This window comes from Passer montanus, unplaced genomic scaffold (genome assembly GCF_014805655.1).
Source record: "Passer montanus isolate IOZ18808 unplaced genomic scaffold, ASM1480565v1 scaffold37, whole genome shotgun sequence".
NCBI lineage: Eukaryota > Metazoa > Chordata > Aves > Passeriformes > Passeridae > Passer > Passer montanus.
Genome location: NW_024368485.1, coordinates 4,714,291 through 4,739,580, shown reverse-complemented (window position 1 = coordinate 4,739,580; position 25,290 = coordinate 4,714,291). Strand labels below are relative to the sequence as shown.

The window sequence follows — 25,290 nt, the reverse complement described above, 5'->3', positions numbered from 1 at the left end:
GGGCATATTTGATTTCAAGAAGAAAAGAGAGTTTCTGGTGTAAATTACTCCATCCGAAGCACTGCAGAGCTCACAGGGCTGAGTAAGCTCTTACAGACTTTAATGACTGAGTCCTACGAGACGCAAGTGAGAAGGGAAATTTAAGAATTAATAAGAAAGAAACATAACATAGCGGAGGAAGCAGAATAAGGTAGGAAGAAATGAAGTTAAAATATAGGACAAGAAGCCAAAATTGAATTTATTTTAAAATTCCCTAAACAATACAACAATTTAAACTTTATTCATTTGAAACTGGAGGTTTATGCACTAATATGAACTATACTCTCCAAACAATATCCCAAGGTATAAATGTTAAATTAGCCACCAGAGGGCACAACTAAACACTGCAGGAATGAAATGATCCTCTCAGAATCACGGTGTCATGAGAAGGGCTGTGCAAGAAGGATCCAGCCTTCAGAAATGGGCAGCAGCTGATGTTTTAGGGCAGAGAGAACTGGGGGTAAAGTCAGCTGCTGCATCAACTACAGCCAGAAAAGGTTGGGAGCTCCAGGTTTCTATCTTTAAGCTCCAAATAGTGTGATCTGAACCTAATTTTGAAACCTCTGTTATGAAGAGAATGCAAATCCCCCACACAGGGCAGTGCAGCCTCTGATCCTGCAGGAGGTGGACATGTGCTTAGCTCTCTGTCCCTGTCCATGCCAAGAATCCCAACTAAAGCCAGTCAGGAATGCAGTCTGTGCATTATTCTCAGGATCAGGTCCTAAAGCAACACTAATGTTGAGTGGTTGCTACTTTTTTAAAGACATTCAGTATTTTATTTTTTTTTACAGATTTATGCCCACAGAATATTTGGCCAGTTTTATTCTTTACAGGTAAATGGGTTCTAAGACCCAGGATATTCCTACTTGGACAGGAATTCACTTGGTGTTAAAAATGCAAACCACAAAGAATTTTCAAATATAGGAATGTTTGTTCAATTAAGGATCTTAACAAGAAGTTTTTTGACATCTATGCACATTATCTAATACCAATTACATCATTCTTATCCATTTTTCTTCCTTCTGGCTCTTTATCTCCTTTCAGAGTGAGCTTACATACCACACTGGGTCAGCAATTTTACTTTTGAATTCCAGCTCTTGGATGAACACCAGGGCTCCTCTCCTGATAATGGAATATGACTGAGTTCCACAGATTTATCTTTGTGGAAGTCAAACTTCTTTTGTATGGTCTTGTCTTACAAATGTGATCTACATCCTAATGAATTCTTACCACATTTCTGGTGAGCAGAATATTAAATAAGCTATGTTCAATTAAAAAAAAAAAATCAGATCAAGTACAGGATAGTTCAGATAAAGTAATCTCTTAACTTTTTTAATAGAAGAAGGAAGAATGAACTTTCAAGCCCTTTTATGAAGACACAGAAGTATTTAAGTCCCTACATATGGATGATATTCTTCAGTGCTGCACACAGGAATTATCCCTTAAAAACTGAGACAGCTTAGGGCAGCCAGCTTGGAAAGACAAGTGGGAGAGACAGCAGACAACTGTTTGTCATATTTACTTCTTCTGTAAACTCAGTGAAAAATGTGGCAATTGTTAGCAAATGCAAAGAACTGGATGAGCCCAGAGGTGACATTTCCAACTCATTCATATGCTTTGAGTCACCATCCTGCCTGCTTTAAAATTCTCACACCACCATGTAGACAGTGACCAGAATCCCAGCTGCACACTTGGTATTATCTACTAGACAGCACCAAAATCAATCACTGACCAAGTGACCAAAGGCCCATGACTGAGTTCACTACACACACTGTTTTTATCCCAAGTCAGCAAGCTTCCATGTAAAATTGGTACTGGCTGTAATTTTACACCTCTTTGAATTGACATTTCACTACAAGGACTGCTTTTAAATTAATCATTTAGATAAACATAGGCTGTGGCTTACCTGAAAAATCCAGCGCACACACTCCTCTCTGGTGCTGGCCTTTGAGCAATGACAAACATTTCAGGGTCTGGGTGTCCCAAACATGGATAGCAGCATCTCTTCCAACCTAGATCAGAGGGTTAATTGGGGTCTCTGCCCACAGAAGTTCAAAGCACACCAATAACAGTAATTAGCATTATCATATCTTTAAAACCCTACAGAGGATTGTCATTTGTCCTATTTTATATTTTTCAAGATTTATTTTCTTATTCAGAGAAATATCAGTGGATGCTCTCTTAAACTATCACTATTCATGGTATCATTTATCCTGATGTCTGAATGAATATGTGTACACTGAACACATCACAGTCAGTACCAGGTATCAGCAAAGTGCCCATCAGCTTTTATCTGAGCACGGCTGCTGAAAGCTCCTACAGCACAAAAATACTGCAACTGAGTCATGAGAGTCCAAAGCCTTCTAGGAAGGAGATAAAAATACATCTCCTGAGTTTTACATGAAAGATTAGAAGTAAATATAAGACTTTTGAAGGCCATAGCACAAGACTGGCAGTGTTTTTGTTACATAGGAACGGTTTCATAATCACCTCCAACAGTGTCGGCAGGGAAATAGGAAACAACATTTAGGATTTAGGAGGAAACAACACATTTAAGGAAAAAGAGAACGGCATTTTTTCTAATTCTACATAAAAATATTATTGCTGTGACTCTGAACTGCCCACCTGGCCAGTAGCCACATAGTCCTTGACGGGGTGGATGCTGAGGCTGAGGATGTCGTCGTCGTGGCCGAGGTAGAGGCGCTGCGAGTGCTGCTGCCGGTTGTAGACGACGGCCACGGCGGCGATGTGATAAACCACCTCCCCTGCCTGCGTGTAGAACAGGTTGTTCCTGCAGTCATAGCCCCTGTACCTGCACAAACACCAAACACCTCGTGGCTGCCCCACAGCTGCCAAGAAATCTGTGCTATAAATCATTTGGGTGCTAAAGGAAAGGAGTCCTGCGCTGACAGCTCGAGCTCAGAAGTATCACAGAGGCTGCTCCCCCCAAGAGCAGGAATTCGAGGATCTTCTCAAAGGTTACTTTGCACTAGATTCCTAAATCAGCACAGATTTCTCAAAAAGGCTGTATCTTTTACATAGAATTGTGCCCAGGTAAGCTTCAGGAGGAACTGGATTTGAGCAGAAATCAATCAGGCATTTTAACAAACCACAGCTATCACAAGCAATTAACAGAGAATCCAGGAAACATCAGGTGTAGTGGACAACAAGTATAAAATGTGATTTCATAAAACTCAACAGTGATGTATTATTAATCAGGGTTATAAGCTTCCCCTGTTCCTTAACAAAGAGAATCATGGGATGGTCTGGGCTGGAAGGGACCTTATGGATCACCCAGCTCCACCTCCTGCCACAGCAGAGACATCTCCCACTGGACCAGGCTGCTCAGAGCTCCACCCAGCCCAAAATAAAGCTGAAAATAGAAAATCTATATCTGCTATTCTTAGACTTACCACAGCACCACCAACAAATTAATTGTGGATAAGCACCAACACATGCTTTGCTTATGCTCTGATACAAGTTGTTAGAGCACCCCAGCAATGCTGATCAAAATCAGAAACAGAAAATATTATTTGATGTTACCCTACCCATGTATAAACTGCAGCTTCAAGCTGTCCTCGGGCGCTCGCTCTCTCTTAAGGAAGGGCACAGAATGGTTTTTCTCTTTACTTTGCTGTTTTAGCTGAGGTAGGTCTTCTTTGTAAACCTAAAGAAGAATTGCTTAAGTTGAAGAATTGCTTGTTAACTGCACGTCTCTGGTTTTCTAAATATTTGTGTATATGAGTGAAAGTGACTTTAAGCATGAGATTTAATATATGCTAATGTGATGTAGAGCAGTGACAATGCAGAGCCAGGCACTATTGTCCCCAGCCTGCAGATGATAATAAATGTTTTCTGGACAATGAATTCTCCTGGTCTGAGTAGCCCAGAACAGCAATCTGGAGCAGCAGCAGCAGCGTGGAATCTTTCTAGAAGATTCCAGTGTCACTTAGTGAAAGGCAATGCAAATGGTGACTGGGAGTCTCCAGGTGTTTTTTAATTTCATCTGTGCTTCAGTGTCCCAGCTCAAAGCTGAGCATGAAGAAGTGCTTCTATTTTGGAATTATGGTGAGATACAGGAACCAAAACCACTTCAGTAATCTGCTAATGTATCCAAAATCCCAAAGTACAATTACAGATCTACAAAAACACAAAATACTTTCCATTTATACACTTCATAAATGCTAAAACTCTGTGGAGATACTAAAGGTGTTTGAAGCATCCCCAAAAAAAGTCCATCACAATGCTGAAATGTAGCTTTAGTGTTTGTTTTCTGTGCCTACATTTCTTGGAGAAACAGACAATGAAATTGTCACTCCCACAGAAATCTACCTGACTTCCAAGAAGCAACACTGGATTTTTGGAAGAAAGGAAAAGAAAGAAACTCAGTGAAACAAAATACTGTGGCATCATGTTCTGATGCATCTCAAAATGTAGTATCCTCTCTGCTGCTTCAGCTATAATAGTAAAAAGAGAAAACCCCAAACCAAACCCTAATTCTCAAAATAAGATTAATGTTTTTATTTCCCTGTGCTTTTGTCAATTATTTCCTTTAACAAAATGCCAAATGCAGCTTCTGCTTGGGACTGTCTCACATTTCCCATGAGAGATGCTATTTTAAAGATGCTTCTGGTTTTCCACGCATTAACCTGCTTGGAATACTGCTCTTGAACTGCCTGCAATGATACTGTCACTTGTAGTTTTTAAACCCAGATGTCCTTTTTGACACACAGACAGTGTGGAGGAGGATGGTGACTGATTTGAATACAGATGGAAAATCAAGAGGACGAGGGGAGGAGGAGAATTACCAGCACTCCAGTGAAACTGGGAGTGAATGAAGGGAAGGGAGAGAATTTGGCAAAATCTCTTTCATTTGTCAATCATGATTGATTTCTATAACAAACAGGTGAAAGAAGCTGTTGGCAGAAGGACCTAAGCAATTTATTGTAGTGTAGAAAGTGAGGTGACAAGATAAAGGATGCCCTTGCCTAAAGCCTTGAATGTTAGAGGTGAACTTCCCATATTCCAGAAAGCAGCCCCATTAAATCCCTTAAATCAACATGAACCAACTTATTGTGAGATTTTCCCCCTTAGTACAAGATCCCAGTTCTGCTGTGAGGAATTCCTGACCTTTCCCCACTGCAGCTGAGAGGGCACTGGACAAGGGGACTGGCAATACTCACAGTGACAACAGCTCCTGGAACCAGGTTCAAGTGACTTGTAAATAGAGTCCAAATCACAGAGTGGGTTGGGTTGGGAGGGACTTAAAGATCACCTTCCAAGCCTCAAAACACTTTTAAATTCTTTTTCCCAAACCCTTTCAAATTCTCATCTCCAGCTCAAGGGTTTATGTATATTGGTTGCACAATCAGCTGAATACCATGAAAATAAGTGAGAGCAGTCTATGAGTCAGCAGTAAACTTCCTCTCCTTGCTGAATAGTGATGGGAACTTGCCAGGTAATTGGCCCTGTGGGTTATTTCACACTCACCTGGCGATCATAGTTGATTTGAGCTTCCTGCTCAATGTCAGAATCCAACTCTGGCACGTCAGATAAATCTGAATCTGATTCCTCACTGTAGGAATCAACACCACCCTCTGCTTTAAAAAAAATAATTAAAAATCAATATATTGAACACATAAAATCACAGGAAAATAGTATGTGACATTTTTATATAATTTAGACTATGGGCAAAGCAGTATTCAAGAAATCTGGAAGCTCAAGCAGCTTGTAAAAGTCACGGGGGCTGACTGAATGTGTCAGGCTTCATTTCTGTCTCTCCTGTTTCTCTGCCCGGGGCAGGAAGGTGGCAGAGAGAAGCAAAATCACTGAGCAGCTACTGGTACAGTTCCAGCATCAGAGAATTCTGCTTTCAAAACAGGGTCTGGAGAGCAGACACACAGAAATGACAAATAAAAGCTTTCACTGATCATTCTTTGTTGTTGCTTAAAATATTTGCTGTAATTTAGATAATTTACCCAATTGTGCATGTACAGAGTGAAATTCTGCCCTTCTGCTGCAGGGAATCCTGATTTTAGCAACCACCATGACACAGTTCATATGGCTTTGGTAGGATATTATAAAGATCATGACTACAACAGGAAGAATAGCTGAAGTACAGCTACTGCATAAATATGAGAAATTTGTTGTGAGACATGTGAGATTGCATTGAAAAATAATATTAAACAATTACACATGTATAGTGCTACTTCTGAATCCAATTTAGATGGCTAAGGTTGGAAATTAATTATCCAGTCCTCTAAACGTCTTCTTTCACACACTATGAGGAATGCTGCTTATGTATTCCCAAACACAAATATTGCAGACTGCAGCAGCTTTTAAACCAAGGCTTGTCTTTGAAAGCTTCAATGTCCCAAACATGCTGAGTATATGCAATTCCAAAGAATTATGCTTTTTTTTTTCCCCTGTTAATTCAATAAAAGCTCTTCCAGCAGTGCTGCATTCTCTGCTGATTGAATTTAATGAATACTTGAACAGAGATGACATTTACCTTGTGGAGAGGCTTCCAGGATGCCATTGGTTATCCCTTCTGGAACAAATCTCCACTGAAAAACAGAGTGATCAGCACCTCCCGTGCTCAAAACCCACTGGAAATCATGGGACCAGCGCACATTGGTGACGTGGGCTGAGTGGCCAACGTATTTCCTGAATTTAGCTCCTGAAAACAAGAGAACTGCTGGTATGTAAGAGGAAAAATTAACCTTATAACTCATGAAGTTAGGTTCCTAATAGAGACATACACTTGTGAAATCTGAAAACAAAAAAATACTCAAATACCTAATTTGATAAGCTGATACAAAAGTAATTATGATATAAAAATAAGTGGCAGAAAATAACATGGACATTATCTTCAGTTGTCAGGAAAGTATTTCAGTCTTGGCAGGAAGTGCCAGACACACACAAGGTTTAATTTTCACCTTTCTGGCCATGAGTGCCAGTGTGAACTCAACACATGCATTACATTTTTTCTAAAACACAAATTTTGAAAATACACTGAGATGTGATATCAAATTAAACACTGAAGCTCACAGAAAGGCAAAAGGTTGTTTGATTTGGATTGCTGATTTATGCTCTGCACAGTGCAAATCCTGAGGAAGCAGCCACACATTCTGAAAACAACTACACAGAGAGGGTTAAAGTCTGGTCTCTGTATCCATTAATACTCAAAGTAATTGTGCACACACTAATTGGAATTTTACACCAGAATGAAAAGCCACCATTAGAAAATACACTGATACAGAGTTGAGGTAACTCTTGCATTTTCAGCCATACAAAATTCCATCTTACCTTTCTTTAGGCATGGAAATCTGAATAATTTCACCAGGCCAAAGTCATCACCAGTCACCAGCACAGAGCTGTTGTAATTCCCATCCACGGAGTTGACATCTGTGATGTTTGTGTATTTTGGCCAAATTCCACTCACTTCAGATCCTATCACACAGGTCCATGAAGCCCAGTGAATTCCTTTGATTTCATCTTTGCTTGTTAGATGTTTCCCAGCTGAAAATGTGCAGATGAATAACCAATTTCATCATTTGCTTTTTAGACACTCTGTTTCTTTTCATCGCATTTATCTGTGTATTCTAGTTGTGATTAATTTTTAACCTCAATTAAGAAGAGTCACAATTTTCTTTAAATTACTATAATCTGTCATTTGTGGTGTTTGAGGACAGCACACATCTGAGGAGTTCTAATGCAGCTGCATTAGAAATAATTAGAATACTAATGAGAATTAGTATGCTAATTAGGATTGGCATGATAAAAACATATAAAAGTGGAAAAACTTCCTAATTCCAAATCTACCAAAGAAATGCCTTCAGTAGAAAGTACTGGGAATAGCAAGAGTTCCTAGAACACTTTCAAGTACTAGAAGGTTAATAATACACAATTTTAAATCATGCTCATGTGCTAGTAGGACTTTTTCATCCATACTAAGTCCCTGAAATTTGGTGAGTATTTGGTCAGTCAGCCATTCTGTGGTAGTTTTTACTTATAGGGGCCGTTCTACAGTTGATTGAAGGCTGACAAACTAGCTCAAAAGAGCCCAAAATTTTATTTCTAAAGCTCTCTTCTGCAAAAGTTTCCTCTAAATATTAGAAAGCATTCTCAACTAAGAGTGAGAATAAGTCTGTTAGTTATCAGTGTTGTTTCTACCAACAAGCCTTTACACTGAGAACCTCAGCAATTCGAGCTGACTCAAACAGTTCTCCTATTTTTAGTTACAATCTTAAAAATGTTCTGATCACTAACAGGAATCATTCATCAAGGAATGACAACAGGGACAGAGGGTTGGTAGTTACCTAACAGTGAGTCAACCTGTAAAAGTTGCTATGAAAATATATGTAATTTATACAGCAGAGACAGCTTCTCCTTAAAGCTGAGGATATTCAGTGAGTATTGACTGACAAAATGAGCAGTGGGTATTTCTCTACATTCCAGCCAAGAATCTCCACTTTCACCTGCAATATTTATATCATATTTGTGGCCTTCTCTTCAAACCAAAACCAAAATTTATTGTTTATAACACGAGCCCCTTGTCAACTCACAGGGCATCTTGTAGAAGAGCCTCTCTCCAGCACCATCATTGGTCTGCAGGAACTTGCTGTCCACAGACCAGTCGATGTGGGTGATGAAGCTGGAGGATTTGTTGCATTCCCCAATTTTTTTGTATCTCTGGGCGACGGCGTAGACGTCCACGGGCCCATCGTTGGAGCCCACGGCCAGGTAGGAGCCATCTGGGGAGAACTTCATCTCATGGATCACCTCCTTGCGGTCCTTGATGTGAACCACCTCGGTCATGTCCCTGCAGGAGCCAGAGGGGACAATGACAGCTGGACACCCAGGAGTTTGCAAGCCACAGGTAAGAAGATGGAGCCACTGAGTAATTTGTACAACAGAAATTAGATTTCACTTTAAATATCCTTTTTTTTTCCATGGATAACTTCCTATTGCTTCTATTGATTCTAAGCATTTTTTAAGCACTCTGCCTGTCCACAATGCTCCTCATTCTCTTCACCTGCTCTAATGAAGTAGTGCTAGCAGCATCCAGCCCAAACTTACTGAGGTACATTTTGTAACTATATCTTTTAGATCCTGACACACAGCACTGTTAAAAACAGGGTCCTGAAAGGAGAAGCATTCCTAACCCAAGACAGATTTCCAGGAGCCATCAGACAAATTAACAAGGACAGGATTACTTGGAGACAAAGATGATTAACTTCTTTAGAGAAGAGTCACTGGGAAGGCTTTTAAATGAATATGAACAGCTCATTTAAGTTTTGTTAAAGTCACTAAAGCAGAGCATTATAGGGGTTTTCCCAGGCCTTTCCCTCCTATCAGTTTGGAGTTCCAAGTATTTGAAGTATATGTTTGGCAAACGTATGGACAGCAGTCAGGAAGGGATAAACTCTTCCAGGTATCAATTAAAACAGCTTTTGTGTTTTGAAATCACACTGGGGGTTTGGCTATTTCACTCCATGGCAAATTTAGGGCTTTACCTGCTTTTGTGTGCCCTCTATAACAGCATTTCAGGCAGAAAATGCTTAAGATGCAGCCATGTAGAAAAAGGCTTTCCACTTACAAGTAGAATTCAGGTTTATCTTGAAAATACTTTAAAGTCTTTTGGTCACCAGTTATTTTGCCCAGTATGTGTATGACAAGAAATAAATCATCAGTGAAGAAGATCCCTCTCCAAACTACGTTTTCTCTGTTATGCACTTTTCTTCTCACTAAATACCTGTATAACTTCAGACTACAGGAAGAGAGCCAAACTTGAAAATCTTAAGTTTTATCAAGATTATTCTTAAGAACTAATATTTTGAAATTTATTAAAGCATAATTTTCTCCTCTTTGCCAAACTACCGCCTCTTAAAAGGGATATGGATGCACCTGCAATTATTATTTCTTTTTCTTCTGATAAGATACCCAGTGGTTTTCTCCTCTTACCTTACTCTGAGGACAATGAAGGAGCCATCCTTCATCCCAAGTGCCAGCTGGGCTCCGTCAGGACTGAAGGACACGCTCCGCACGGCCTCTTCCATATTGCAGCGAGCGATCAAGGCGTGGTCAGCAAGGCTCCACAACCTGCCCCAAAGGGAAGGGAAAGCAGGAGGGGGCTTTTCCTGACTGCCCAAGATTTGGGTGTCTTCAAGGGGAACCCCAAATGTCTAACTCAGCTGGGAAAATCACTTGCACACACCCCTTGTGTTAATGTTGTGTAAAGGATTGAGCTCCTTTCAACCTGAACATAACTGTGGTAGAAGAAAACAGAGTGAAGCTCAATTACATCATCATTGGGTGTTATTTCCAAACTTCACTTATCTGATTGAATTCCCCAAAATGAATAATAAAAATGAAGCTTCTGTGGGTAGGAAGGGCCAATGCAGCTCAGAGTGAAATTTTCACTAACGCAACACTCAGGGAACATCAACATTCCAACCACAGGGAAGACTTTGTCCTAACTCTGAACGAGCTAGGAGACAAAACTGCATGTTGATTCCCTCATTCACAGCAACGCAACTGAAAAGAATCAAGCAGTAAATTATGTCCTAAGATAAAGGCAAATAACGCCCCTATATTTTTCTGAAGGAATGGAAGGAGCTTCCCAAATCACTACAGCTTGACCCATCAGATCTCAGTAGCCTGCAAGACTTAGAAATTTAAAGGACTTGAAATAATGGGGGAAAATGCATCAAAGATCTCTCTCAGGGTAGAGAAATTAAGACAATACCCAACTATCTTTGTTTTGAGGAAAGAGTCATCAATGCAATACACTCACAGCATCTTCAGTAAAATATGTGAATTATGAATAAGCAGATGTGATCATGTGCTAAAGTGGAGAAAAGAACAATTTGTGCAAGAACCGTTACACTGGACCAAGTTGTAGAGCAAAGCTGGCCAGAAAGAACACCCAGGCTGGATGGGAGATCCTACTGTGAGTTACAGTAAAAGCTCTGGAACAGAAACAATTCCTATTTTTACTGAAGGCACTGGCACCAAGGATGTGGATGCTACTGAGCTCAGCTCTGCACAGGGAGCTGGGAGGCTCCAAAGGAGAAGTTCTGTTGTTGGCACTGGAGTAAACAGCATAAACACAACCTGGATGGAGCCTGAAAAGAAGGTGGAAAATAAAGGAATGTGGGACATTAAAACTGTTTTCAAAGACAAACATAAAGTAGGATCAATAATCTTGCAGTCTCACAAGGCAGAAGCTGTGAGCCCAACATCACAAGGAATGACCCAGGAAGGCTTTGGAAAGATTTTGAAGAAAACACTAGGATACAGTTGTTGCTCCAAAATAAAGTTGCTTCCTCATAAATCAGTTTGTTCAATATTCTGGAAGCCTAATTGCAAAACATGACAGTTTATTTAATAAATGTAATAAATCATTCTCTGTACCTTCAGAGAATGACAATTTTCCCCTGTTCCTGCAGTAAGAGACAGAGAAGAGTCAGCTTTCCTGGTTGAGATGGTTTGCTTTGGAAATTTAAAATGTTAGAAACCTATATTTGGCTAGAGACTTCTCTCAGCAGGGATAGGGAAAAATACAGTAAATCCCCTTCTCATTCAGACATCCTAGACACAAGAATACCATCTGACTCACTAAATACTTTTATTCCTAAACCAATTTAGATTTCTACAGAAACATCCCTGTTGATGCAATTTAAATATTACAGAAAAATTGTAGGAAAGTCTTTTTGTGTCCTTTTTTATCTTAATGAAAGTATCTATACATTTCACTGGAATTCCTCACTTGAAGCCAAAGTCTGTAAAAAAATCCCACTAGCATTCAAATCCCACCCTCTCTAGTGCCCAAACAGCTCAAAGATGTGTGATGTCAGGCCATAAAATCCCTGCACATGTGAGAGAATGGCACATCCAAAGGCATCAGGGATATCATAACTGCTCCAACAGAGATAAGAATGATAAGAGCAGCACTAAGCAAGGTTTGACGTGCACACAGATCCTGCAGTGCTTCCTGGAGGGGCACGAGCTGGGTCAGGCTCTGAGTCAGCAGCACCTTCTCCAGCTCCAGGAGCTGAATTACTCTGCCCACCAAGGGATGAGCTCAAGACAAGAAATCCCATCTTAGTGGGGCTTATTGGCTTGAGGGCAGTGCAATGCTAATCCCAGCTTTGCAGCCCTTCCTCCAGAACTGACCTGCATCCTGCCAGGACACTTGTGCCTGTCTGTGACACTGGGCAGGCAAACCCCAGCAGAACAGACCATTCATGCACTGCAGAAACTGAAAGAAATAATCCTCCAGTGGGAAGCAGGGAGAAAAGACAACTGTAGAGAACAACTGGCAGTTCTGTGCGTTTCCCTCTTGGATTTTAACTGGGGTTAGAATGAGATGAGGGATGGCAGGGATAGGAAACAGTAGAAGTGAAAAGACTGAAAGAAGAAAAAAGAAATCCCAGCTGAACAGCAAGCCTCAAGGCAGAGGTGAATCAGAATGTGCAATCTGAAGGAGCAGGAGCCAGAAGCTGGGTGTATGGTAGGAGATGGATTTTTGGCACTCAGGAAAATCCCCATCTCTTTAAGCACAGGTAAATAATCAGTTCCACTGGGCAGAATCCACACTCAGGTGAGAACACACAGCAGCTCTGTGGGTGTGGACTCAGGAAGAGTCTGAGCTGGAAGAGGAGCGTCCTTGACTTTGTGACAATGTCCACAACGTGGAAAAAATTTTAAAACTCTCCTGGAAAGTCTCAAGACACAAGTGGTGTAACTAAACACAGGATCACAGAATGTCCTGAGTTGGAAGGGACCCATCAGGATCACCAGTCCAGCTCCTGGCCCTACACAGACACCCCAATAATCCCACCCTGGGCATCCCTGGGAGCGTTGTCCAAACACTCCTGGAGCTCTGGCAGCCTCGGGACTGTGACCATTCCCTGGGGAGCCTGGGCAGTGCCCCACCACCTCTGGGAAAGAACCTGTTCCTAATATCCATTCTCAACCTCCCCTGACTCAGCTCCAGCTGTTCCCTTGGGTCTTGTCACTGGTCACAGACAGAAGCAATCAGTGCCTGCCCCTCCACTTCTTAAGACATCAGCGCATTTTCATTAATCTCATTTTCTGGCATTGTAACTGAATTGCTTTTAGATCGGATTTCCTAAACAATCAAGGCTGAGGCAGATACCTTCTGAGTAAAACACTGGACAAAAGTATTTAGGCTTTAAGCTTGTTGCTTAATATTACCAGAAGAGAAGTATGAGGTGACCATTCCCCATTTAGATGCCCTGTACACAGCAGGAATAATACAAGCAGAAGATATAAATCCAGCATATTCTGAACAGAAATTTGGATTATTTTTACACGATGTGCAGCACCCAAAAATGAAAACTGAAGAGAAAAAACACAGCTGATAAGAAAAATACTGGAGGAGGGGCAGGGAAATGTTGTCTTAACAGAGCCTTACCACAAGGGCAGCAAGCCAATCCATGCCAATGAAATCAAGGGAGCGAGCGCAGCCTTACCGCACGGAGCGATCGTCGCTGCCGGTGACGGCCAAAGGCTTCTTGGGATGCACGGCCAGGGCCCAGAGCTCCCCCTCGCAGTGGCCCTGCATGATCAGCATGGGCTTGTCCCGCTCCCTCACCAGCACCTCGAAGATCTCGCTGTCCTGCGTCCCCGCCAGGAGCCGGTCGGCTTTCCAGCACACGCTGCGGATGGACAGGCCTGGGACACAGCGGGAGCTGCCCTCAGTGCCAGCTGTGCCACGGGGCACAGCCAGCGCCGCTGGAATTCCAGAGCTCACTCCCAGCTGACATCTGGGGTCACACGGAACATCCCAGCTGCCATCTGGGGTCACACGGAACATCCCAGCTGACATCTGGGGTCGCACGGAATATCCCAGCTGACATCTGGGGTCACACGGAACATCCCAGCTGACATCTGGGGTCGCACGGAACATCCCAGCTGACATCTGGGGTCACACGGAACATCCCAGCTGATTCAAAGCTCAGGGCAGTTCTGTCAGATTTAGGGAAATGTTGTCTTAACAGAGCCTTACCACAAGGGCAGCAAGCCAATCCATGCCAATGAAATCAAGGGAGCGAGCGCAGCCTTACCTCACGGAGCGATCGTCGCTGCCGGTGACGGCCAAAGGCTTCTTGGGATGCACGGCCAGGGCCCAGAGCTCCCCCTCGCAGTGGCCCTGCATGATCAGCATGGGCTTGTCCCGCTCCCTCACCAGCACCTCGAAGATCTCGCTGTCCTGCGTCCCCGCCAGGAGCCGGTCGGCTTTCCAGCACACGCTGCGGATGGACAGGCCTGGGACACAGCGGGAGCTGCCCTCAGTGCCAGCTGTGCCACGGGGCACAGCCAGTGACATCTGGGGTCACACGGAACATCCCAGCTGACATCTGGGGTCACACGGAACATCCCAGCTGCCATCTGGGGTCACACGGAACATCCCAGCTGACATCTGGGGTCGCACGGAATATCCCAGCTGACATCTGGGGTCACACGGAACATCCCAGCTGACATCTGGGGTCGCACGGAACATCCCAGCTGACATCTGGGGTCACACGGAACATCCCAGCCGATTCAAAGCTCAGGGCAGTTCTGTCAGATTTTCTCCATTTGGCATACAAAGAGAAAGCTTAATCCCTTGGGAATTTAAAAACCAGCTCCATTTCACAGGATTTAAAGATCTAAATTTTATATTAGATTAGACTAAATTTTATATTCCGGCTTCCTGTAACTGAAGCTGGTTTATTCCTTTTTCCATTGCTTTACTTTTTCACGCATTCAAATACAATTTTAATGGTGAATTTATATGGTTTGTGCCCACTTATCACTTCTCCACATTTAGCTCTTCTCCACTTTAATCAAAGTGGATTATTAAAAAAAAATTAAAGACATGACTCCTCCCCAAACACAAACCAACAGAATTTTGCTTTGTATAATTTTAAGAGAATTTGATCTTATTCACAAATCTGATCCCTACTTTGCAGCTGGAATTTTACTGACCACAAGCTCAAAAACACCCTCTCAGCAGGCTGATCAATTTGGTAGCACTCTCTGCTACAAACCCTACAACTGCTTGCAGGATTTGCATTTTCTGTTCCAGTACACGAAAAAAGTTTGGATAATAGATCTGGATGCTGTGAGATGTGAATGAATAAAAAAGTCCATTTGTCATGCAGTCAAGGTCACCCACACCATCATTTTCACATTTTTTGGAACCAAATACATAATGCAGTGAAATATTGGTCACATAAATAAAACATTCTCATCTCCCGAGAAGGTTAAATTAATTCTAATTTATTTTCCTGTCCACTTCCAACAGCTTTTAATTTTTCTAATGCCATTTTATGACTTAGCTAAATTCATACTGAAGTTCTGACTTTCATCTTCTTCTTGGTACACACCAAATGACCACACAATGGAATTCAGATTGGAATTTGGTGGAAGATGGACACTGTTAAGATTTAGAAAACAAACAGCTTTGGATGTGGGAAAGGCAATGTTCTTCGTGAACACACTGCATATAAAGAAAGATTATCTGCTCTCAGGGTTTGTTTGACAGACAATGCCTTTGCAAAATGCTTTGGAAAAATAACTGGAAGGGAAGGACAGAAGTTCCCAGGTAAGCATTAAGGCTCCACCACTGCTCGAGGTTACAGATGTGCTTAAATTCATCAGTGCCAATAACAACTGAAACCCCACTTCCAGAGGCTGGAAGCCTCAGAGCAGTTTTCTTGCCCAAATCTTTGCTTTTTGGTTATCTGTTGCTACTGTTTTCTATAAATTCATGCTAAACATTATGATCCAGGCTGCAAAAAATGACATAAAGGCAGGAGTGCAGAGCACAGGGACTGCTGCTTGGGTGTCTTGGACAACTTTTTGAGGGCTAAATTCCATCAGTGAACACTACACCCTTGATAAAGCATGCATTGTGATCCATGAGACTGTAAGTGCTTCAAAGCATAAAATAAAGTGATGATTGAGCTCACAGGAAGCAGGATTAGATTCAACAAATGTGATTATCACCAATTTAATAACATTCTCTCCAGCAAATCTGCCAAGTGCTACCATTCCAAGTGCATGAGTAGAGCGTTCAGATGGTCAGCATCTCTGAGTACCGGGCTTCAAAAACATCAATTAGTTAAATGAATTGCAAGTAATTAATTACTTAAGGATTGGCTAACTTCATTCTACCATTTTAAGGTGTTTAATTAGTTCTCACTTATCTTCTTGCATTTGCATGGTGGGGAGCAGTGATTTCATCCCTGTGTTGATACCATGAACCATGGAACACTCTGCAGGTTACAGAATTGTCAGAGAGGGAAGGGAACACAGATCCAAAAATAAATATGGTCATTATGTAAAAAAATCAGCAGTATGCAGAGACATCTATGCTTCACATTAAATGCTGTCACAATCCATTACCCAGATGTGTGAAAAACCATTAAAGGAATAGCTCATTACCTTTGTATCCTTGCTCAGTCTCCCTGAGATCAATTTTAGTAATTGGTTTGAACTCAGTGTCCCACAGCCGAATGCAGCCATCTCTCCCTCCAGTGGCAAAGCCTTCTTCACAAGCATACATACTAAAAATTCCAGCCTGTCAACCAACAGCAGCCCAAGTTTTAAAGGTCTTTACAAGCAATTTAAACACACAAAGCAAACGTTTTCAAACAGACTCTTGTTAAAGGCCAGAAACTGCTGGGCACAGAAGTGTTGCCCATCCAGAAAGCAAACCAGCAAACACAGCTTTTATTTCAAGTGCTCCACTCGAGTGGTTTATGTAGAAACCTTTGTGCAAATAGCAGTGACACAGCCTATCTGCAGAACTTCAAATTTAGGTTTGGTAGTATTATGACAAGGACAACTGAGTAGCTAGTGGAGCACTTAAAGTAAAGAGCTACCCGTGATAAACAAAACCAGGCAAACAAGCAATACAAATATTCTTACAGGAGCAGAGGTGACTGAGACATTCTTTCATGAATTCAGTTCAGACATCGTTTGGAATCTGACAGGAACTGAAAGAGTGTCAATTCATTCTCTTTGTTGAAAACAAGTTTCTATTACAGTTTGAATTCCTCCTTGGTTTTGAAAACACCTCATGATTAATGACTGTGCTGAACTACCTTGGAATAGTTCAAGGAACGCCTGCTGAGCCAGTATTTTATCAGGAAAACCTTGGTTAGGAGATAAGTTGAACTGCATGGAGATAAATACAATGCAGAGAAGATCTCCATTTTCCAAGTGGCCTTGTGCAACATCTTCATAAATTAATATTTCTAATTATTAATTATATAGAGATTGCATGTTAGCAATGGCAAACTCCATAATTCATCACATTATGTATAAAGAGGTTGTATTGAATCATTTTAATGAACCTAACTAAAATCCTGCAAACAGAATTCTGCTACTATACTACAAGGGGTTATTGCTTGCCAAAGACATCCTGTGTTATTGCAGTTTCATAGTTGTTCCTCAGCTAAAATGTCTCACTGACTCCAGTCTTTCTGCTTTCATAAATTAGGGATTACTTTTGTAAATAATCAGTCCTTAGATCTCATTTGAAGAGGTCCTATGAATCCCGATGAACTGTCACCATAACTAATTTTGGGAGATCAGGAAAAAAAAAACATTATTTCTGCATTGCTCTTTCTAGAACAAAATTATAGGGACAAGTTTTAGATGTCATGCCACTTTCTTAAAGAAAATTGTCCTGTTTCCTTTTGTTCCAAAAACCCCACATCAGAATGCCATTACCCACAGTCATATTCCAAATGGGAGCAGTTCTCAAACACATTTGAAATAAGACAAGGAAGTCCTATTGTACCTTCATTTTAGCAAAAACAGAGACAAATTAATTGTATTAGACTGGTTAGAAATCTAACACAGTCCTGCACGTCCCCCTTTCACTCTGTAATGATGAGAGCTCCAGACTGGGGGTGGTGGTTTGTGGGTGTGTGTTGTGGAGGCAACTGGAGTAAACTCTTTGGAGTATGGCTGGAATGCACAGATTCAACAGGCTTGCTCCACACTGAAGCTCTTCTGAGGAGTCAGTCTCCAGCATTGGATATTTCAGTAGTAAAATTCTATTTAAGCCTAGATAATCTGCTTACCAACTATTTTTAAGTAAACTGATCATAACTGAAGCCACTCAATCTGTGAAACTTTAGGTGTACAGACTTCATTTGAGGTTTGGTTTACTTGGTTAGATGGAGGCTATAAATACCAGCAGTGCTGGCACTATCAGCTCAGCATCTGTTGGCAACATGTCAACAAATACAACATTACATCTAAGTTTTTAATTGCTGAACAGCCTCAGACATCCTTCTGACCTGAAACAAAAGGAAATCTTTGTAGCTAAGCCTTCAGGAAGTTTTTCAATTCAAACAGACATGAAAACACCACTTACACTGTGTGCTCCTTGAATTGTGCGGACCAAGTTGAGCCCTTTCCAAACATAGATGTCCCCATTTAAAGCCCCAGAGTAGGTGATGTCTTCTTTAGCACAGGCTAAACACAGGATTGTTTGGAGATCTCCTGTTTTACCAAATATTCCTCTCTTTGCTGTCAGGGCGTTTCCACACAATGTCCAAAACTGTGAAATGTAAATGGCAGATCAGGAGAGGTTTCTGCAGAATTTCTGGTTTTTCACATTAGTGTGCAGATCTCAGACACGCATCCTGACAGAGCAGTGTCTGGGCAGGCACTGAAGAGATTCCTTCAGTCCTATCAGAACACCCACTAGTCCAAAGCCTCTCATTTCCCAAGGAAAGATCCAGGCAAACATAAACCCAAAACAAAGATCATCTAAACCCAAAACAAAGGATCAAACTGCTTGAGGGGTGAGGCTCAATGCTGCTCACTACTGCCACACTGCCCCTTCTCATTCTCTGACTGTCCTTTATCAGGGTTTGCTGGGAAATGCCACCCAAACAAGTGCATGTTTTTAAACCCAAGCAAATCCCATTTTTCTTCTTTGCAAAACACAGCCACAGCACTGAAGTGATAAAATACTTTATCTTACACAACCTGTGTGCTGGAGCAGACATTTCTGTCCTTCTCCAGAGCACTGAAGGAGTTCTGCCCCTCAAATACAGTCACAGTTACTGAGAAGCCATCTGTTCCATGGGGACTGCAAACACTTGTACACGAGACAGCTCCCAGAGTAACAGGTCCCCAAGTGTGGAAAGGGGACTTCCAGCTGCCACCCAAAAATCATTAACATTCTGCAAAAAGGACTCTAAGACTGACTGAGGAGGAGAAGAAGAATGAAGAAAACAGTTTGTCTCAGAAGGTTGTCTTTGGAGGTGAGCTAGAAATATCAGACTACTTGTTTTTGAATGAGTGGGGTTTTTTTTAATTTAAATAAATATCATTTATCAAGCAGAAACCACAGTTTGTGTACTCAGCTCCCCCTCAAGGACCAGACCTTCTGGGGAAGGCAGAATAAAGAGAATATCAATGAGAGATGTGCAAGAGAAATGCTGAAATCTCCAGTCCTGTCAGCACCAGGATGTTCTGGACAGGTGCAGACTCAGAACAGCAAATCTCTGGGGTGCAGCACAGCACAGTGTGTCAGTGGAGCCATCCCTGCTCTGTCATCTGACAGACACTGGACAGGAACAGTGAGGTGTCTGACATGGATTCATCATGTCTATCTATTCCCACCTCATTTGCCTACAGCCAAATTTTTCGGTATTTTTCTAAAATTCTTTATTCCAGAAAATCCTTGGATCAAGATTTTTTATTTCAGCTCCTTCTCTATTGTTAATTCAATTAAATATTCCCTTTGCCTCTTAACATCAGCCAGTTTAGAAGGCAGAGGGAATGCCTTCTACATGTCCCCAGGGCTCTCATTTCTTCAGTAAAACCTAAATTCCCCTCCTTTCTGATCAGCTGAGGAAGAAGTGCTAGAAGGAAGGAGTTCTCTAACACTGAGGCAGCAGTGTTAGAAGGGTGGAGGGAGGATCCTGAGCTCAGTGAGATTCCTTAGCTCCTGGGCTTTACCTCAGCTTCTAATCCCTGCTCAGCCAAATGATCCAGCAGAACTGGACTGCTAAAAGAATAAACAACCCAATTCCCAAGCAGCAGTCCCAATTCCCACAGTGATACAATTCCTTTAGAGCTGTTATTATCACATTCCCACAGCCTTGTACCAAGGAGCTGCTGGAGCACCACTGGAGAGGAACACAGAGTAATTTCCCTTCCATGCTGCTTTTTTCCTCTTTTTTGGCATTCCTTTATCTCCATGTATTTACAGTGCCTGGTATTCTCTCTGTTCAGGGTGATTATGGCCATTTTAAACAGAAGACAGGTGCCAAACAAACACAGGTTTTGGAAAACAGCTTGCAGAACACAACAGATGGTATCACTGCTGCCAAAACCACCCACAGTTTGAAGCAGTGGTGGTTTAAGGGCACGAGCTTCTCAGGAACCAGAACTAGAGATATTAACTGGTTTCCTAAACTTCTAGTTAAAGCTCTTCCCACCCCAGTCATGTGAAATAATTGCCATCTGTTAGGAATGTTTTTTGAGGAGACAGGAGAAAAATAGAAACCTGAAAGGGATATTGGCAGACAAGGATTTGTTTCCAAGCTTTCCAAAGTCATAAGAATGTTTTATCCTAAACATCAAATATATATGCAGGCTTCTCTTTCAAACACTTCCATAAAGGGTGACTTAGAGGAGCAAACAGTGGGGCACCAGAGTTTTGTCTCTGCAGGCCCTGCACAGCTCTCGGTGGTGTTACATGAGAAGCCCAAGTGCAGGTCATTCTGTTGACACTTTTCACCTTGGTTCCTCCTGCAGCTGCACAGTGACCCTCTGTGATGCTGGATGAGGGAAACCCCTGAAGGCTGAGACCATTAGGGTGGAGTGGAGTGGGCAGAAGACCCAAAATTATAAGTGTATAATGATGAAAATTACACCAACGAATCTTCCTGACTTTCTTGTTCAGGTAATCTGCAGCTCAGGCATAACTGAATGTCTGAACTGGCTTCAAACAAACCATTCTGCAAAATGTTCACATAAAGAAAGAAAAATATAATCTGTCCTATATTTCCAAGTCCTCATCACGTAAGAATACAGTTGGGTTTTTTTGTGCAAGTCCTTTTTCAAAGTAAACAATGAAAGCTCTTTACCTTTATGTGTTTTACTCCACAGCTGACAATTCTGTTTGGCTGATATTGATCCCAGGAAATATCAAATATCTGTAAGAAATATATTAAGCTGCTATTTTAATCTATACAGTAATGGCATCTAGGTTCAGCTTGCTTTTACCAGTGCTTAGCCATAATTTCTGTTGTAACATATTACTAAAAATGAAGGAACTCTATACAGATAAATTTGGAACTCTCTGTAATCAAAAATCAAGGCAAACACAGAGGGTTCCTCACATAGTTCTGCCAACACATTTCATCCCTGTCTCCCCACTGCTAATCCATTCCAGCTCCAGGATGTTAATGAATAAACAATATTTACATAGGCATTCTTCCCCACTCCCTCTTCTGTACAGAAGTTCCTTTTTCTGGTAGGGAAAGTCTACTGGAACTAAGATTTTAGTACTTCTAGCCTACGTCCCAGAGAATTCTGATAATTCAGAATCTGATCTTGCACTTAGAGAGGTCAGCAGCAAAACTTTCACAGATGTAAAACATGTTCTGATATGATAATATACTTACAAGTTGTCAGAATGTGTCCATAATTTATTTTAACATATGCATCCTTGTGCTTATATATGTCAGGGAGGTATTTTCCTCATGCTAAACCTGGTAAAACATTTTCTAATCCTGAATAACATTGTCAACTTACACCTCATCAGTTCTTGTCTTGTGATCTTTTATCTGAAGCTAACAGAAAAGAAATATTTATCTCAATCAAGTTTCTTCTACAGGTAATGATCTTAAGGAAAACTGAAAGAGAAATAACTCAATTTGCCCTCAGAATAAATTGTCTTTTTGACACACTCAGAAACAAGATGATCTTTGTCCACGGAGCTCCCATTTCACATCTCATATGAAGAGCTGCAGATCATCCTGCTCAGTGTGTAGGTACAACATATTTCCTCCCAAGGCTTACTAACAGCGCCTTGTGCTAGGTCTGGCACAAAGAGAAGGAATAAATATCTTATCCAATATTTTAAAAGCCAGGTAGAACAACCAGAATTACCTTTGCATCACCTTAACAGAAACAAAAATGATTTTTGAAACACCCATGCAGCTCCCAGACAGAATCCAGGATAGCTTCCATGCAATTACCCTGTCAGAGTGGCCTGTAGCTGTTGCCAGGAGCTTTCCTCTCTTCCAGTCCCAAATACACACCGTGTTTTTGGCATCCAGTCCCACAGAAGCCAAACGCTGAGGAGAAACAGCAGCAATCCAGTTAACAGGAAATCAACCCCAAATCACTTTGCTGCAGCTCCCAGGATTATGTGCACAAATGGATTTTAACACATGTCACCTGGGTTTGAACCACATTGCAAAAGCAAAGACATTCACACTCAACATTTACTCACTGGAGAAAGCACTGAAATGTCTCATCTTCTCTAAAAGGTCAGGGTATTGATTGCAGGTTACCAGCATTCCAAGTGAATTTCTTACCCTGAAACATCTGAGGTGCTTGTTTCAGGTGCACACCTCTAGCATTTTGATTTAGCAGTCTGATAATAAAAGTGAAAGGGAAATAAAAGCTTTCACTATTCCAACTACTGCTTTGTTCATTATGTTCATTTTGTTGAGCTTTAGAACCAGAACTGGATGTACTTTTAATAATTGCCATTTTTATTGCTTAGTGTATCACACCACCAGTTAGAATAACTAAAACAATGAACTAATAACCAAGCTAAATTAAAGTTTTATTGGTCATCAATTGAAAGAACTTAATTTTAATCATTTTCCCATCTCAATAATGGAAGAAATAAAAAGAACAGAATAAAGTGGAAGCGGCATTCTGGCAGGGAAAAAGCAGAGTGCATCCATCTGTGACATGCCCAGAAGATCAGCCATTATTGTGGAAGTGTAGGTCTTTTCCCTTCCAGTGTCTGTCCTAATTTTGTCCACTTTACATGAATTCCATAAAAAATTGGCTCAAATTTTGAGTAAGCAAATTGTTTAAAATCTGGAACTGTCTGTGACAACACAAAAGGTCTGAGCCAGCAAAGAAAACAAGTGTCATTACCACAGACTCCTCTAAAATGCTGCATTAGGAAAAATATTAAATGCAATAAAGCTCTCACCAACTGAATAAGAGAGAGGAATAACTGTTCATAGAGGAACAGCAGGCCCCAGTTTCCATTCTGCAGCAGTAATTCAGGTACTCGAGGCCTTTTCATGCCATTCCTGAGTGCAAATACCAAGTGCAGGTCTTCCCTCCTGGGAGAGCCCTTGGCAGCCTCTGCACTCACTGTGGTGGGTTCACACACCCCCACTGTCCCAACAGTTACAGTTTCTTGGTTTAGAGGAATGAAATAAATGTTTTGGGGCTTTGGTTTAATGAGAGATGACAACAGGCATTACCCCGATGCAAAACCTGCCCTGTGAATAATGCAGAACTCCACCACTGTCCCACCAGAAAATGCACCAAGCAATGTGGTATTAATGAAAACAACAACAAAACAAAAACCCTCCCAAAAAACCCAACTCAACACCCCTCACCACCACCACCAGAAAAAAAGTATTTACAGATTTATACCATAAGTTCCTCCGAGTCCAGTCTCCTTCCACAGAAATAAAAATACAGAGAAATTAAATTTGCTGCTCCTAGAGGAACATAAGGTTTTCACAGGGCAATCTGGATACGTGCTCAGATATTATTGGGAGGATCAAGGCTCCCTTGGAGGGTTCACCTTACAGGGAGGGCAGAATTCTCCCTCAATTCAATAGGCTCTGACTCATAATGGAGCTGTGAAGAGAAAGTTACAGAAGTTTGAACAGTGGAACAATTAAATAAAGTTATGGTTTTTGCAGGAAGTCACAATGTGAAAGGGTTTCTGTGCTTTAACATTACTCAAAATGCCCACAGAACTCTGGGTGCTGGAGCTGGTCAGTGCCTGTGTCACACCACTCCCAGTGCAAGGCCACTGAGAAACTCCAATGGCACTGAGGACACAGACGAAGCACACATAGGAGCTCTGCACCCACCAGCAGGCCAACAGTGGGAAATGGAAACCAGACCCCAGCACTGGGAATGGCACCTATTCCTATTCCACATGTGCAGACAATGCCTACACATGGCTTCCTAAATGCCTCCCCCCAGGGTGCTTTGGTAATAACCATGAGGAAGGGTTAGGGCCAAGAGAACTTTTTCCATGCAGGGAGTGCAGGACACTCTGCAATTATACTCCCTTGATTTTAGCAAGCAATTTAATGAAATGTTACAGTTGCAACACTATGTACTGGAAAATGCAGTATTGAGACTTGTCTAAAAGACACAGTCTCAAGGAAAGGGGGACTTGACAGACAACATGGAGAACAGAAACGTTCAGTTCCCTTGAGACTGCAAAATACAGCACAACTACTAACTAGCAAATTAGATAAAATAATAGAAAAGACACACAGGATATTAAAGGCAGCTGGAACCAGTGGATAAAGAGATAATGAGGAACCTGAGGGGGGCTTGTGGCAGTTCTGCAACAAGAAACACCAGTGCATGCCCTGAGAAGTTCAAGGCAAGGTCATATTGCTGGCCCTCAGTGAGAACAACCCCTGAGACCCCTTCAGACAACCCTCAGGCCACAACAGGAGTTCCAGTAAGGGGCAGAGGCACAGAAGTTAGTTCTAGGGAAAGGGGTGCTTATGTATTAGCTGGGAAATATATTGTAATATGTCTGATCAGGAGGGAATAAATGACCTGTTGTAAAGTTTCACAACACACATTTGATTAGAGAAAAAAAAAATCACTTCTCCAACTGTATTCAGTGCTGGAGTAAAGAATGGCTGCCTTCTAAAACTTCAAATTGTGTTAGGAAGTTTATTCCTTAGCTGACTTTGGTATCAGCAGGGAAAGCACTATGGGAAACTAAGTACTTCATATTTTCTTTTAACCTTGGCCTGCTGACAAAGGTCTCCTGCCAGCAGAAAAGTGGTAAGTGCTGAATTTCCTTTTTGGTTGAAATAAAATTTTATTTCTCCTTCTGGAAGGGATTATGACAGAATTCTATTCAGAGAACTACCAGAAGAAAATATCTGCCAAGTAGTTTAGGCACATAATTAAACAATTATTTTTAAATCTACACAGATTTGGAAGATCTGGCATTTT

At 41.5% G+C, this 25,290-nt stretch overlaps 1 protein-coding gene across 1 annotated transcript in view; it reads right to left on the bottom strand.

Annotated features, from left to right (window-relative positions):
* Positions 1-25,290, bottom strand: part of EML6 (EMAP like 6) — an 87,951-nt gene that overhangs the window by 34,904 nt on the left and 27,757 nt on the right. Inside the window, exons 4-16 of the mRNA XM_039717142.1 lie at positions 22,293-22,391; positions 21,177-21,245; positions 18,446-18,631; positions 16,501-16,636; positions 14,136-14,337; positions 10,006-10,143; positions 8,607-8,863; positions 7,348-7,560; positions 6,551-6,718; positions 5,530-5,636; positions 3,588-3,706; positions 2,665-2,851; positions 1,946-2,051 (exon numbers count right to left, since the gene is read on the bottom strand). Coding sequence (XP_039573076.1) covers positions 1,946-2,051; positions 2,665-2,851; positions 3,588-3,706; positions 5,530-5,636; positions 6,551-6,718; positions 7,348-7,560; positions 8,607-8,863; positions 10,006-10,143; positions 14,136-14,337; positions 16,501-16,636; positions 18,446-18,631; positions 21,177-21,245; positions 22,293-22,391 — 1,987 coding nt within the window. The remainder of the gene's footprint in view (positions 1-1,945; positions 2,052-2,664; positions 2,852-3,587; positions 3,707-5,529; positions 5,637-6,550; positions 6,719-7,347; positions 7,561-8,606; positions 8,864-10,005; positions 10,144-14,135; positions 14,338-16,500; positions 16,637-18,445; positions 18,632-21,176; positions 21,246-22,292; positions 22,392-25,290) is intronic.